The sequence below is a fragment of the Punica granatum genome, chromosome 8 (genome assembly GCF_007655135.1).
Source record: "Punica granatum isolate Tunisia-2019 chromosome 8, ASM765513v2, whole genome shotgun sequence".
NCBI lineage: Eukaryota > Viridiplantae > Streptophyta > Magnoliopsida > Myrtales > Lythraceae > Punica > Punica granatum.
The window spans coordinates 27979583-27993608 of record NC_045134.1 but is presented as its reverse complement, the minus strand read 5'-3'; the positions used below and the strand labels follow the sequence as shown (position 1 = coordinate 27993608).

The 14026-nt window shown below is 38.5% G+C and overlaps 2 protein-coding genes across 3 annotated transcripts; both read left to right on the top strand.

The window, feature by feature from the left end:
- Positions 1 to 611: 611 nt before the first annotated feature.
- LOC116187836 (preprotein translocase subunit SCY2, chloroplastic-like) lies at positions 612 to 7678 on the top strand. The gene is given in 14 exon segments (XM_031516799.1): positions 612 to 1133; positions 1308 to 1396; positions 2242 to 2321; positions 2437 to 2526; positions 2804 to 2895; positions 4704 to 4787; positions 5421 to 5562; positions 5734 to 5850; positions 6034 to 6163; positions 6439 to 6502; positions 6505 to 6561; positions 6663 to 6769; positions 6954 to 7076; positions 7161 to 7678. Coding segments are annotated over 13 exon segments (1518 nt in total). The 5' UTR covers positions 612 to 757; the 3' UTR covers positions 7044 to 7076; positions 7161 to 7678.
- Positions 7679 to 7982: 304 nt separating this feature from the next.
- Positions 7983 to 13689, top strand: LOC116187835 (general transcription and DNA repair factor IIH helicase subunit XPD-like). 2 transcript variants are annotated; one of them, XM_031516798.1, is made up of 12 exons: positions 7983 to 8165; positions 8329 to 8864; positions 9207 to 9487; positions 9895 to 9977; positions 10074 to 10668; positions 10809 to 10989; positions 11126 to 11250; positions 11640 to 11729; positions 11858 to 11936; positions 12020 to 12096; positions 12638 to 12746; positions 13235 to 13689. In XM_031516798.1, the coding sequence occupies exons 2-12, from the start codon at positions 8331 to 8333 to the stop codon at positions 13352 to 13354; spliced, it is 2274 nt and encodes a 757-aa protein (XP_031372658.1). In that variant the 5' UTR covers positions 7983 to 8165; positions 8329 to 8330; the 3' UTR covers positions 13355 to 13689. The 2 variants fall into 2 exon arrangements, with proteins under 2 accessions (XP_031372658.1, XP_031372657.1); XM_031516797.1 differs by having other exon boundaries at positions 10071 to 10668.
- Positions 13690 to 14026: the final 337 nt, after the last annotated feature.

Genomic DNA, 14026 nt, shown 5'->3' with positions numbered 1-14026 from the left:
TCGATATGATTTGTATCTTTTTGGTGTCTTTGGTTTCTGCACTGATAATATAGTAAATTCGGAGAAGACCTTACTTTGGATTATCAATGAGGTTATTGCCCTCATTATAGTCAAGTGAAGTGTGGACTCCTCTATGAGGCCATTACTATTAGCTGGAAACTGGAATTCGGGATAATTCTGAATTATTTTTAATTCGTGCGACTGCATCAGGAGATCTTATATAGGAGGATAACATAGTACTATTGATTTTGCTTGTGGAAAATCATTCTGACTCAAAAATAGTAGATGTGGGTAAATTTTGTTGCACTTTAATTTTTTTGATGTATGTTTCAATGTTGCCACAACACTCTTTTAGATATTGCATATGTCAACCAGTTTTTAGTTCATAGTACTAAATGAATAGGAGGTCTTATTGGTATTTGTAATTTCTTTGGAAATGATTGGAAACTTGAGGTATAGTTAAGGGTCATTTGTACACAATGGTTTTCAGTCATGGATCTCTTTGATTATATTTAGACTGCCGAGAGTTCAGCTTGAGCCTTCTTTTAGGTTCTAAACCTGAATATGTTTAATTTCTACTTTAGTTTTTGTTGTATGATTTAGCTTTCCCGGTTCTTTCTGGACTTATTTTGTCACTTTTCTGCCTGATACAGGACAAGATAGTGATAAGGCTTCTCAGTTTCATTCTCTTTCCTTTTCTCGAACTCCATTGTCCTTAAGAACAACTTATCGACAATCAATTAGAAGACAGACACCAATGCTTGACAGATATTTTCTCTCAAGATCGAAACAGGAATTGGCGATTTACTGTTCTATGGATCAAAGTTTATATCTTCAATCTATACCAGCGACATATGATGGTGGGCAAGACATGATTAGTCAAGAAATAAACAGTTCTGCTAGTCTCCAGCCGGAATCTAGAACATACCAGAATAGATTTCTGAACCTTGTACGAATAGGTTCAGTCCTTAATAATGCTGCCGAATCATTTTTCAAGAGCGAGATTCGGCGGAGATTATTTGTGACAGCTGTGTTAATTGTGATGAGCCGTGTTGGTTATTTTGTCCCTCTACCTGGATTTGACCGAAAATTGATACCCCAAGACTATCTCACCTTTGGCTCCGCATCTGTAGGTGAGCTCCACACATATTTGCAGCATCATTCATCAAGCATGTTAATAGATAATGATGCACTCATACATGATTGATGCATGATATGCACATGCATCAATGCTTTTAGCATCATTATGACATTATAGAATTCATGTATGTTCTGATAACTTCAGTTTTTTAATTAATTTTTGGCAGATGAGCTTGGTGATTTTGCGGCGGAACTTAAGCTCTCGTTTTTCCAACTTGGAATCAGTCCCCAGATAATTGCTTCAATTATTATGCAGGGCATCAATTGTTTTTTTTGGTCTCTCTTCAAATTACACTCTGTCACTGTGATGTTCTCAAGCATTAATCACGATACTTCTAACCTTTCAAGTTTCATCCAAAGTGGTATAACTAATTGACAATGAGTACAACCCATGCTGTCTTTTCAGAGAAAGAAGTGCAGCAAGTGCTAATTGTTGTAAAATCTCACTTAAAAGCTGCACACTTTTGCGTGTTCATTGTGTTGAGTCTTGATGGGTTCCCCCTGCATCAACCATAATTATCAAATCTGGTCAGACATTGGTTGGAAAAGCATAATATTGGTTTCCCTAGCCCATATATTGCCACCTGGGCTCCCTTTTTGAGCTTAACTATTGGGCTCATGAACATCTCAAATCTTCTGATCAGATCTCTGTTCCGGATTATGAGATAGAATAAGCCCCCTTTGCTTCCTTTTGTACTCGAGAACTCTCTTTACGTGGGAATCATGATTGATATTCTTATCCTCCCAAATAAAAAGATCTGTTGGACATTGAACTATTTATTGCTCTTACTATAATAATTCCAGAAGGTATAGATATAAAATATATAGGATTTTCCATTTCAGTCCGGGTTGAATAAAATGATCCAGCTGGTTCATCTTGGTTCTGTGGGTGAACCCTCTGGTCACAGCCCAGACCTATCTGTTCTTCTGCATATGGGTCCACATTCAGTATGTAGACTGGTTGGACTGATAGATCTGGCCCACTTTCAACTAAAATGATGCAGAGTCTTGAATCTTTCTCTGCATTGTGTGTTGTCTGACAGATGTGAGCTTGTCGTTATTATTGTCTAGGTGCTTGCTTACGATAAGCTGAATTTGCAGGTTCTTTGCCATGTTCTTCCGTCATTGGTGAAGCTGCGGAAAGAAGGCTTGGATGGCCATGAGAAGATTAAGAGTTACATGTGTGTGCACTAATTTACTTTAGCGCTGCAGGATTCTTCTTCCCTATGTGAAAGTTTTGTTTCTCTAGAGACTTTGATTTGAGCGTTTTCAAACCTTGTTAGTTCTCTTCTGCAGCTGGTGGATCTCTCTTGGCTTTGCAGTACTACAGGCTTTGATAGTTTCATATTCTTCACTTCCATACTCAATCTATGCATCCAGCAACAGGTTATTTTCTGTTCTAGTTTCAGCCTTTTTCTCTATGATTCTGCTTATCATCAATAAAGGGGGTCAGATCAAGAGCTTATCATGCATTGGAAAATTGTGGGATTAACTCCTCAACGAAGATTATGCTTTGAGAATTATTGTCTTTGCTAACTCTCATTCTTTCATTTTCGTGAAGTTCCGGGCATTTCTTTGTTTAAAATAGGTCTGGATTTTACTTGGATTATTATTTATATTTATAAGAGTTTTGTGCTCATTGGATAATTGTTGGGATTGGCAGTTTCAAGCATGTTATGGTGACAACTCTCTTACTGGTCTGTGGTGCGATGACAATGACATGGATATGTGATACAATATCGGAATCAGGATTTGGTACTTTTCTCTGCTGGTTGATTTGGAATTATCATTTTGTTTTCTGCTTTATTTGATCCTTTATTTTTATTTTCTGTTATTTTATTTTTTACTGATACATTAGAACTGATCGTGATTATATATAGTTGACTTGTTTGAATTTATATGCAAGTGTGGTATTTTCTCTGATTTATCTTTTTTCACCTAAATAGTCTCATCAAGACTCTGGTTTCATCTGATGCAAAGGAAGCTCTGTTATATGAAATCTGTTATTTTTCTGCCATTACTATATATATTAGATTTACATTTGTACTTGAAATCTCAAATAAGTTGATATTATCACCGAGGCACTTGGGTTTTTTATATAAAGAATTTCCAGATTTATATATGATAACACCCATGGACACCTTTATCTCACTGTCTCTTTCTCTGTTTCTGTTGTCATTCCTATTTACAGTGAAGCCGGGTTGGGGGGGGGGGGGGGGGGGGGGGGGGGGGGGGGGGGGCGGGGGGGCGGGGGGGGGGGCGGGGGCTCAAGGGCTTTGGACGCCTAAGGCAAAATATAAAACTAGGGCCTTTTCTTCTTTTTAATAAAATTTGTAGAATTTTTATTTGAAATTTATTTTCTAGCTTTTTGGATGCATAATTACTTATCAAATTTTTATATTCAATTTCTTCTATTCCTTTTCAATTGATAACATAGCGAATCCATTTAATCTTTCTTGAGAAATTGTGGATCTTTGTAAGATTTTATTAATTTTAGTTTTGAAAATCTTCTTTCTGCTGAAGCAAAGTTATAGGAATGGTTAAACATTATTCTATTGGCAATATATGTATTAAGAAAAGAGTCAATTTTTTTTTTACAATTAAGTATGTCACTTGGAGTCTTATATTGTGATTGTAAAATTTCTTTCAAAACTTGTAATTTTGAAAATAAATCTAAACCATCAATATCAAAATATTATCACGTTTTAGGGAATTTTCAAGATTAAGACAATGCTCTTTCAGTTTCTCGTTGTCTAATGATCTCAATTTTTCAACACAAAATAAAAAACCAAAAATAAACAATAGAAACCTATAAACCATATATATATTTAATAAAAAATTCAAATTAAAAAGAATAATCAAAGTTTAGAATAATATAACCTTATTAATTATGAAATTTGAAGGAGATCACTTGCTTCAACATGAGAGGATTGCTTAAATTGGAGGAGTGTAATTTAATAGAAAAAATGAGAAAATAGTTGTGAGAATTATGAGAATTTAAAAGTAAAACAACTCCTAAAGGAGTAAAATTTGAACGTTAAAACATTGATTGAAAATTGGTAGTTGGTGATATTAAGGAGATTAATGTTATAGGAGATTAAGTTACAAAGGTAGTTGGAGATATTAAAGGAGAGAAAAAAAAATAGATAATAAAAGAAATTGAGTAAATAATTAAATATGGAAGTTATGATTTATGAATTTATAAGTAGAAGAGAAATTGAGGAGTAATTAGATAATGTTGACTAATTTAATAAATGAGGCCTTAATTTTATTTTATTTTTTAAATTTGTGAGGCTTTGATTGTTAAATAATTTTTAGATTCTTTTTATAATTATTAAATATGATAATTAATAATATCGTTACAAACCTAAAATTAGGGACCTAATTTTTTGTGGGGCCTAAGGCCTTCGCCTTCCTTGCCAAATGGAAGAGCCTCCCCTGCATTGAAGATTGCACTGCTAGCCTTGGATTAAAAAACCATTTAAAAAAAAAAATCCGACTACTTCTCTGATCTAAGATGGCTTGTTTATCTTTCCACGACTAACCTCTTGTTAATTTTATAGGTCAAGGTTCCTCTCTGATCATATGCGTGGGGATATTGACGGGTTACAAGGAGACATTGTTCAAGATGCTATCTCAGCTCTCAGGTATGTCTAGCTCTTACTGAAATGAAATTTAACTTTGGACGAAAATTTTGGCTCCAGCCAAATGTAATACAGCCTTAATTAAGTGAAGATTTGTTTTTATGTGAATACTCCTTTTTCTGTTAAAGTCAAGGATCAACATGAAAGTTTTGATTAGAGTTTTCTCATAAATATTATTTGCTTAATTAGAAGTTCTTATGCAATAGAGAGCAATGCTTTGACATTTCTCCTGTAGAACAACCTGCTGAAGCCTTGAGTAATGTGTCTGGAAATTTTATTCTGAATAGGCAGTGAAAACTATGAGAGAGTTATATCTTCGTTGCTCAGTTGCCTTAAATTAATTAGCGTTCTTGGCTAGGCTAACTGAAAGATCATTTGATTTTTAGAATTATATCTAGTAAAAAAGGGTGGCCACCCTTTGCCCTACCAGGAGATGATGAAGCCACCACATTTGGCATTTTAAGATATAGTAGAACTTCTTACTATCATCATTGAATTTCTGACCTAAGTAAATTGACTTAAAATATAGGTTAATCTTGCAGATAAGACCTTTCAATTCATTCAACTCGCATTTTCCCAATTGATATTAAATATTCCATAACCTCAGTATTGGTTCTGTCAACATCATTATTGCAGGAAGTGCCATGAATTGGTGGCCTTACATGCTGGCAGTGTTGGCTATTTTCACCATAGTCACAATGTGGGCAGTAGTAGTAACTGAGGGTTGCAGGAAAATTAAGCTGCAGTACTATGGCTTCAAGCTTGCCTCTTCTGCAAGGTAATGGGATTTTCATTCTTTTATTCCCTTTTTCGATTTTTGATTCTGAATATGAGATCTTGTTGCAGTTTATATGTTTATACGTTGATTGAATTTTTCACTTCAAAGTATTAAGTTGCGGCAAGTCCTCTGAGCAGAGGATTTAGGAATAAATTTCTGTTTTGCTGACAGGGACGACTCCCCAGTTACAGAAGTGGAGCCCTATATTCCTTTTAACATCAATCCTTCAGGGATGCAGCCTGTCCTCACCACTTCGTATCTCTTGGCATTTCCCAGCATTATTGCGAGGTAGATCATCTCAGCTAATTGCTACTATGACTTCATATTTTGCCATTTCTTCTGACTGCTGTTTTCTGGGAACTGCTTTGCATTGGTTGACTTTGCATGAAATTGGAGTACTTTGGAAGAATGATACTTTGAACTAAGGTATTTTGGTGGTTCAATGTTTCTTATATTGGTCCTCTTCTGCAGTATCCTTGGTTCTCCTTTCTGGGAGCATGCGAAGGAGATTTTGAACCCTGCGAATTCTATTGGTGCTGAGCCTTGGGTCTACTATTCAATATTTGCATTTTTTGTGTTCATATTCAATATCTTTGACATTGTAAGTACCTCACAGCCTATGTCCTTTTCTTTAATGGTTCATTAATTATTAAATACCAACACGGTATAATCTTTCTTGATGCGTGTTCCTCTCCTTGGTTCTTCTCCTTGTCAAAGTTTGACAAGCAAAACGATTTAGCCGGAAAAAAAAAATCTATATATATATATATATTAAGAGCCGACTAGAATTAGTGTTTTACACGTGACTTCTTTGGAGAATGATGCTTGCCAAGTCATGCTATTTTCATATATTCTTCACTTGGGAATTCATTTTAGGCCAATCTGCCCAAGGAAATAGCCGATTATCTGAACAAAATGGGTGCTCGGATACCAAACATTAAGCGGGGAAAGCTACTGTAGAATACCTAACAAAGATGCAGGCATCCTCCCGTTTTTGGGGTATGACTTGGTACTCAAATATTAATGTCTCTCTCAGAAAATGTATGTATGCTCGATTGCTTATCTAGTTTTGGATTTTTCTCCTTGGAGGAATTCTACAGGTGGCTTATTATTAAGTATTTTGGCTACTACATCGACAATGCTGGATCAATACTTGCGGCATATCAACGAGGGATTTGCAATCGGGTTGACTTCAGTTCTCATCATAGTAAGCAACAAAAGCGACTCCTGCTGCTTGTTTGTCTTCATGGCGTTTCATTTCAATTCAGACTAATTCGAGTTTTGTGGAGATCACGTTCCTGACTTTAATCAATTTCCTGTCGCAATTCAAATAACTGCGTTCGACCTGAGGTAGCCTGATTACAATGTTAATATGGTGTTTGGTGGTGTAGGTGGGCTCAATTATCGAGCTAAGAAGGTCATATCAAGCGTACAACGTGATGCCCAGTTTAAGCAAAACCCTCAAGCGATATGGCGTATGATAGCTCCCCGAGGCAGAATTTCTTCATGTGCATGTAAGACTTCATTTTTGTTTTCTCGGAATAGACCTTGAACTCGTTTTGCCTGTCTAATAGCTATACATCCTCCTCTGGTAGCAGATCAGAAGCTTTGCATATCAAGTCTTTGTTGGTATGGAGGAACCCTGTAGGAAAATGAGGACTTCCAGAAATCTGAGATCTGTTGCTGTATAAGCGATATGATGATTTCATCACAAATTTAAGTCTGTTCTGAAGTGCCAAGAGTATTTGAAGCACACATTGCCCATGGTTTGAGCAGACTTTAGAGGGCTGATTTTAGGAGCAATGTTCTTGTGAAGGAACAGTTGATTGACAAATTGAATACCACGATCGGCCAGCCTCTTAGAAAGGGTAGAGGATGTAATTTTTGGTATGGATGGGAACAACAGGGTGATACATCATACATGCGATGAGAGGATTAGTTGGATATTTATCGGTTAGCTTTGATCCCAAACAATGTCAATGTATCAAGTTAACATTCCTCGAGGTCTATTTTGTGCGTCGAGCTCTTAATATGTATGCATATATACGATTCTACTGATAAATAAACCCGAAATTCTCATTTCATTTTTATGTATGATGTAAATTACTTCGGTCAATTCGTCTAATAGAAGAATTTATTTACTAGGTCCTATTGTGCAATAATTTGTTCATGACGCCTCCTATGGGCCTGCCCGTTAATCGGGTCAACCTGGAAACCGAACCGAACAAAAATTCGGTTCGTATATACGGTATATATATGTGAAAGCGATCTGAATCGACAACTGAAATATTTGGACTTTGGTCCATTTCAAAGCCCAGCCCAATCTCGGCCCGGCCCAGACCACTCCCAGCCCAGCCCAGCCCAGCCACAGTCCCATTGGCTTTGACTTTTTTTCTTTTTGTTGTTTCTGGTTGACTCGCGCTCCGCTCCGCTGCCTCAGTCACCGCCTACGACCGCCACCCCGCGTCAATTTACAGTCCAACTCTCGCTACGGCGGCTCCACCCCACCGTGCATCGTCTCCCTCCCTCCGTCGTTCCGACCTGGTGCCAGGGCCTCAGGCACCCGCCACCGCCACAGAAGGCCCTCGATTACCAGTAACCAGGTTCGTATGAGGTCCGCTTGCCTTACTCGCGAAGCTTCAATTTCGTGTTCCTCTTTGGTTTGATGAGCAGTCCGATGATTTCTTGCCGTCGGGAGCTTCTGATAGTTTGATTATCGATGAGAGTTGACATTTGAGGTGTTCTCTGTGTCTCTTATGATCACAGCAATGAAGTTCCAAATCGAGGACGTGACGGTGTACTTCCCCTACGATAACATCTATCCGGAGCAGTACTCGTACATGGTGGAGCTCAAGCGTGCACTGGATGCCAAGGGCCACTGCCTCCTCGAGATGCCCACTGGCACCGGCAAGACCATCGCCCTCCTCTCCCTCATCACCAGCTACGCCCTCTCCAAGCCCCAGTCCCCGCTCAAGCTCCTCTACTGCACCCGCACTGTCCACGAGATGGAGAAGACCCTCGCCGAGCTCAAGAAGCTCCACGATTACCAGGTCCAGCATCTCGGCCCTGCTGCCAGGATCCTCGCCGTCGGCTTGTCGTCGAGGAAGAATCTGTGTGTGAATCCACGGGTGGTGTCTGCGGAGAACAGAGATTCGGTGGACGCTGGGTGCAGGAAGCTCACTGCGAGCTGGGTCCGGGCTTTGGCAGAAAAAAATCCTAATGTCCCGACTTGCGAGTTCTTTGAGGAGTACGAGAGGGCAGGATCGGGGGCTGTGTTGCCTCCCGGTGTATATACGCTGCAGGCATGTATCTGGTGCAAAAGCTTTGAACTTTTTTGTTTTCAAGCAGAAGCCGCTATGTGGCATTCATTGTTGCTCATTCACACCCGTGTGAGATTGTCCATCAAATAACCAGGCAAAATGTTTCTGTAGGAACTGACTTTTGGTCGGTCATGCTCAACTTTTATTATTACATATGGAGTTACTACATGACTTCATGTCCTTTTGATTTGGGTTATTGTCACTACCAAGTAATTTTGTCATCACCTCTTGAATTGGTCTTGACTTTGACTATCTGATTACATGATTTAGCATGACGCATATCTTTTTGATGGGACCTGAATATGTCTCTTTCTCGATTTGTAGGATTTGAGGGCATTTGGAAAATTGAAAGGGTGGTGCCCGTACTTTTTGGCCCGGCATATGGTGCAGTTTGCTAATGTGGTAGTGTACAGCTACCAGTATTTGCTCGACCCTAAAGTGGCTGGGATCATTTCAAAGGAAATGCAGAGAGAGTCTGTTGTGGTTTTTGATGAGGCGCATAATATCGATAATGTATGCATAGAAGCTCTTAGTGTCTCCGTGAGAAGACAAACCCTTGAAGGGGCAACAAGAAATCTTTCAAAAATGGAGCAGGAGATACAAAGGTATGTTTACTGTTTCCGGAGGTGATATGTTTATATATTAATTCTTACAACCATAATGTTCTTAGCTATGCACTGCCTGCTTTTACTTATGTTTTATATGCATCATTCTTTTCTATTGCTCTTGCTTTTTTTCATCTTTCGTGAAGCAAGATAGGAAACTAACTTATATGTTAAATGGCAAAGCTCCTACGAAAGTTGAAAATTTGATGTGGGTTTATTATGTTCTTGCATCATTCTCTTCTATTGCCCTTGCTTTTTTTCATGTTTCGTGAAGCAAGATAGGAAACTAACTTATATTTTAAATGACGAAGCTCCTCCAAAAGTTTAAATTGTGATTTGGGTTTATTATGTTCTTGCACCTTTCAAAATACGCTATCTTAGAATGAGCTGTTTAATATGGTAGAAAGGTTCAAGGCCACAGATGAGAGTAGGTTGAGAGCAGAGTACAATCGGCTTGTTGAGGGATTGGCACAGAGAGGAGACTTGCAAGGTACGTGTGTGTGCCGTTGTTGTAGAAAGGCGAACTTATTCTGTCAACACATTGTACTGAAGTATCCTTGTTGCGTTTTTCATTTTTGTACAGTAGGTGATACCTGGCTTGCAAATCCTGCATTACCTGATGATATCCTGAAGGAGGCTGTTCCAGGAAATATTCGACGAGCAGATTTTTTTGTACGTGTGTTACGTAGATTAGTCCAATACCTAAAAGGACGGTTGGAAACAGACAGTGTTGAGAAAGAAGGCCCTGTTACTTTTGTTGCTTCCATAAACAATCATGCTGGAATTGACCAGAAAACCTTGAAGTTCTGCTATGATCGGCTGCACTCTCTCTTGCTCACACTAGAGATAACTGACACTGATGAGTTCTTGCCCATACAAACTATCTGTGATTTTGCAACACTTGTGGGCACATATGCTCGTGGCTTTTCAATTATTATCGAGCCTTTCGATGACAGAATGCCAGATGTACGAGACCCTGTACTGCAGCTCAGTTGCCACGATGCTTCTCTTGCGATAAAGCCCGTCTTTGACCGCTTCCAGACAGTTGTTATAACATCTGGAACTCTGAGTCCGATTGATCTCTACCCTCGTCTTCTGAATTTTAATCCTGTAGTTAGTCGGAGTTTTACAATGTCCCTGACAAGAGATTGCATATGCCCGATGGTCCTTACCCGTGGAAGGTAAAGTATATACTTGAACGCTATTTCATCAACAATCCATTTTATGAATTTTTATTTTCTGTTGCAATCCTCAATCTTATTATGCAATATTTAGCTTTATGAAGCCTGTAAGATTGATGAATTTCTTTCTTTTATTTCAGTGATCAGCTGCCAGTTAGTACCAAATTTGACATGCGAAGTGATCTTGGAGTAGTTAGGAATTATGGGAGGCTCTTGCTGGAAATGGTTTCGGTTGTTCCTGATGGGATTGTGTGCTTCTTTGTTAGTTATTCTTATATGGACGAAATAGTGAATAGTTGGAATGAGACTGGGATTTTGAAGGTAATTACATTGTCCGGTCCCTTCTTACCAAGTATTGCCTTCTGTATCTCAGCCAAATACGGGGAAATTTCGCTTTCCTAGATTGCTTGGTCTTGTTATAACATCATTAATGATGTGATGCATTCTCTTATTGTAGGAAATAATGCAGCATAAGCTTGTCTTCATTGAGACACAAGATGTGGTTGAAACCACATTGGCCCTCGATAACTATCGTAAAGCTTGTGATTGTGGGAGAGGGGCGGTCTTTTTCTCTGTTGCAAGGTACCTGATATGATATAATAGTTATTTTTAACAAAATAATATGATGCAGTCGATAATCCCCTGGAACCAGCAGACTCTTGCCATGCACATATCTATTTTCTGGCTACACATGTATTTTACCCCTATCATCCTGGACTTTGACGACTTGAAAGCAACTCTGACTATATCTCCATCTTTCACAATCTCATTCCAGCAAGTTGAAATATTGGGAAGACCCAATGCCTCATTGTTGTAGGATTTTTCCTGTTAATTTGCTCACAGGACAACTTGCAACTACTTTGCTGTGTCAAAAAATTCATGTTGTGGGGCCCATGGTGCCTCTAAGATCTGCTCCACATCTTATAACTATGATCTTTTGTCGTATATTTTATTCATCTCTACTTTTGCAGGGGTAAAGTGGCTGAAGGAATTGATTTTGACCGACATTATGGGAGGCTTGTCATCATGTTTGGCGTTCCCTTCCAGTATACATTGAGCAAGTAAGTTTCAACATGCGACTCTGATGTAATGAATACTTTTCGTCAAAAATGGGAGATGGAACGATGACATTTAATCTGCTTGGTTTATGGTGCTTGGCCCTTGATTGGAAATCTAAATTCTTTTGCAGAATTTTGCTGGCTAGGTTGGAGTACCTACGTGATACATTTCAAATAAAGGAAGGCGATTTCTTGACTTTTGATGCCTTGGTATGGTTCTTCTGTTTGCTATGTTCTTTCCAATTACTTTAATGGGAGTGTAACAACTTTGTATTGATACAATTGTCTGACAGAGGCAGGCGGCTCAATGTGTTGGTAGAGTAATTCGATCAAAGGCTGACTATGGGATGATGATTTTTGCAGACAAAAGGTTAGTGCATATCTTCTTGAATTCGCCTGACATCCCCTAATTGTGAAAATTTCTTCTAGTGTTGATCAAATTGTTGACCCTGTCACATAACAGACAAACTTTTTGTACTTAGATGTGATTTATTTACTGAAGTTCCAGTGATGGGTTTTGTTATCTCAATATTTGTACTTCTTTTGCATATCCCTTCTAACCAAATTTGCAACCCCCCTTGGTGCATTTAGTAATACAAACGAAGAATTATTATTTCAATGGTAGAAGCTGTTTTTTTCACCAAATAAGCCTTCTTGTTTCCGGATTCTGCCGCTTCTGCTGGCAGTTAGGCCAACCATGTCAGCTTCAGTTGACTAAGTCAGTGCAACTTATCTCAATCTTTGTTGTACATATATGAGAAGCTATAGTCCTAAAGAAGTACATAACTAATGAATGTGTCAAAATATGTCTAGTTTTACCAAGAGCTGCTAGCCCCTCCTGTTATTAATTGCCAGCACAGTTGGATTTCCTGTCCTCAAAGTATTTTAAGAAATGATCAAACTATTTGCAGGTATAGTCGTCATGATAAGCGTTCAAAACTGCCTGGGTGGATACTGTCCCATCTACGGGATGCACATCTCAATTTGAGCACTGACATGGCTGTGTATATTGCACGGGAGGTATTTCCTTTCTCATCTTACTTCTTAGCTCATCTTATATTTGAACGATGCGAAGAGAAAGGGTAGTATTTTGCTAAAGAACTATTCGTTTGTTGGATTTCTGTCCATGTTTAGCTCTTGTTTCAATTCTTCTCAAGTTTATGTGTTCGGTTCTTTCAGTGTCTGAATTTCTGATTGATGCCTAAGTACATTATTTCTCAACTGATGTGTCAGCTTACTTTCTTTTCTTAAGAAACTGCTGAATAATGTGCATTTGAAGCTAAGTGTATTTATTATTCTTTGAGCTAACTTTGATTCTCTTTGCAGAGCTTAAGTTGTCTTACCCAGTATGCAAACAATTTATAGTGTGGCTTATCAACTGATAATCTGCACGTTTAGTCAAAAGAAAATTCCTTTACTTCGGAGCTGCTCGCTTTAAAAGCTAGACAGCTAGTACAATTTCTTCAATTTTATGACACTAAATTCTCATTGAAATCTGTCAAGTACAGTTCCTTCGGAGGATGGCCCAGCCGTATGATAAAGCCGGTGGTGGTGGTAAGAAAACCCTTTTATCCCAAGAAGATTTGCAGAAAATGGTGGAAGGACACATGAATGAAATGTTGTATTGAAGATTTTAAGTTTATTTTGCCACCCACATCTAAGTCCATGGTACTCATTGGGACGGCCTTGGAGTGTCGGGAAATTTTGTTCCAGTATTGGAGTTATGGAGAAAGTTTAGCATATTATGGGGCATCCTTGGTCCAAATTGGAAAATTTACTTTGGATTTCTCGTAACTTAATTCGCGGTTAGCCTTTTTTGTAGGCTTATGGGTAGTACATGGTTTGGTTTTTCAATCTCGATCTAGTACGCAATGTGGCAATATGGGTGAAATTATATGTTTTCCTTGTAATTTGTCCAATTCTGAGCCTAGTGAAGGGAAGTGATTACTTTTTGGTGAGTTAATGTCGTCTTACATCAACAAAGGCATCATGACGAAACTCTTCTAACAATTAGCTGCCGTAACAACAGATCAGAAAATTTGCAGAAAATGGTGGGAAAAAACCATTTCATGTTATTGCCATCCACATCTCAGTCCATGGCACTCATCTGGGCGCGCTTGATGATGTCTGTGTTGGAAAATTTTGTTCTAGTATTGGGGTTATGGAGAAGTTAGCATATTAGAGATCTTCCTTGCGGCTTCTAATTAGGAGGTTTACTTTGGATTTCTTCTAGTAACTTAATTCATGAACTGTGGTTTTACTTTGGGCTTATCGGTTGTACATAGGTTTGATTTTTGATC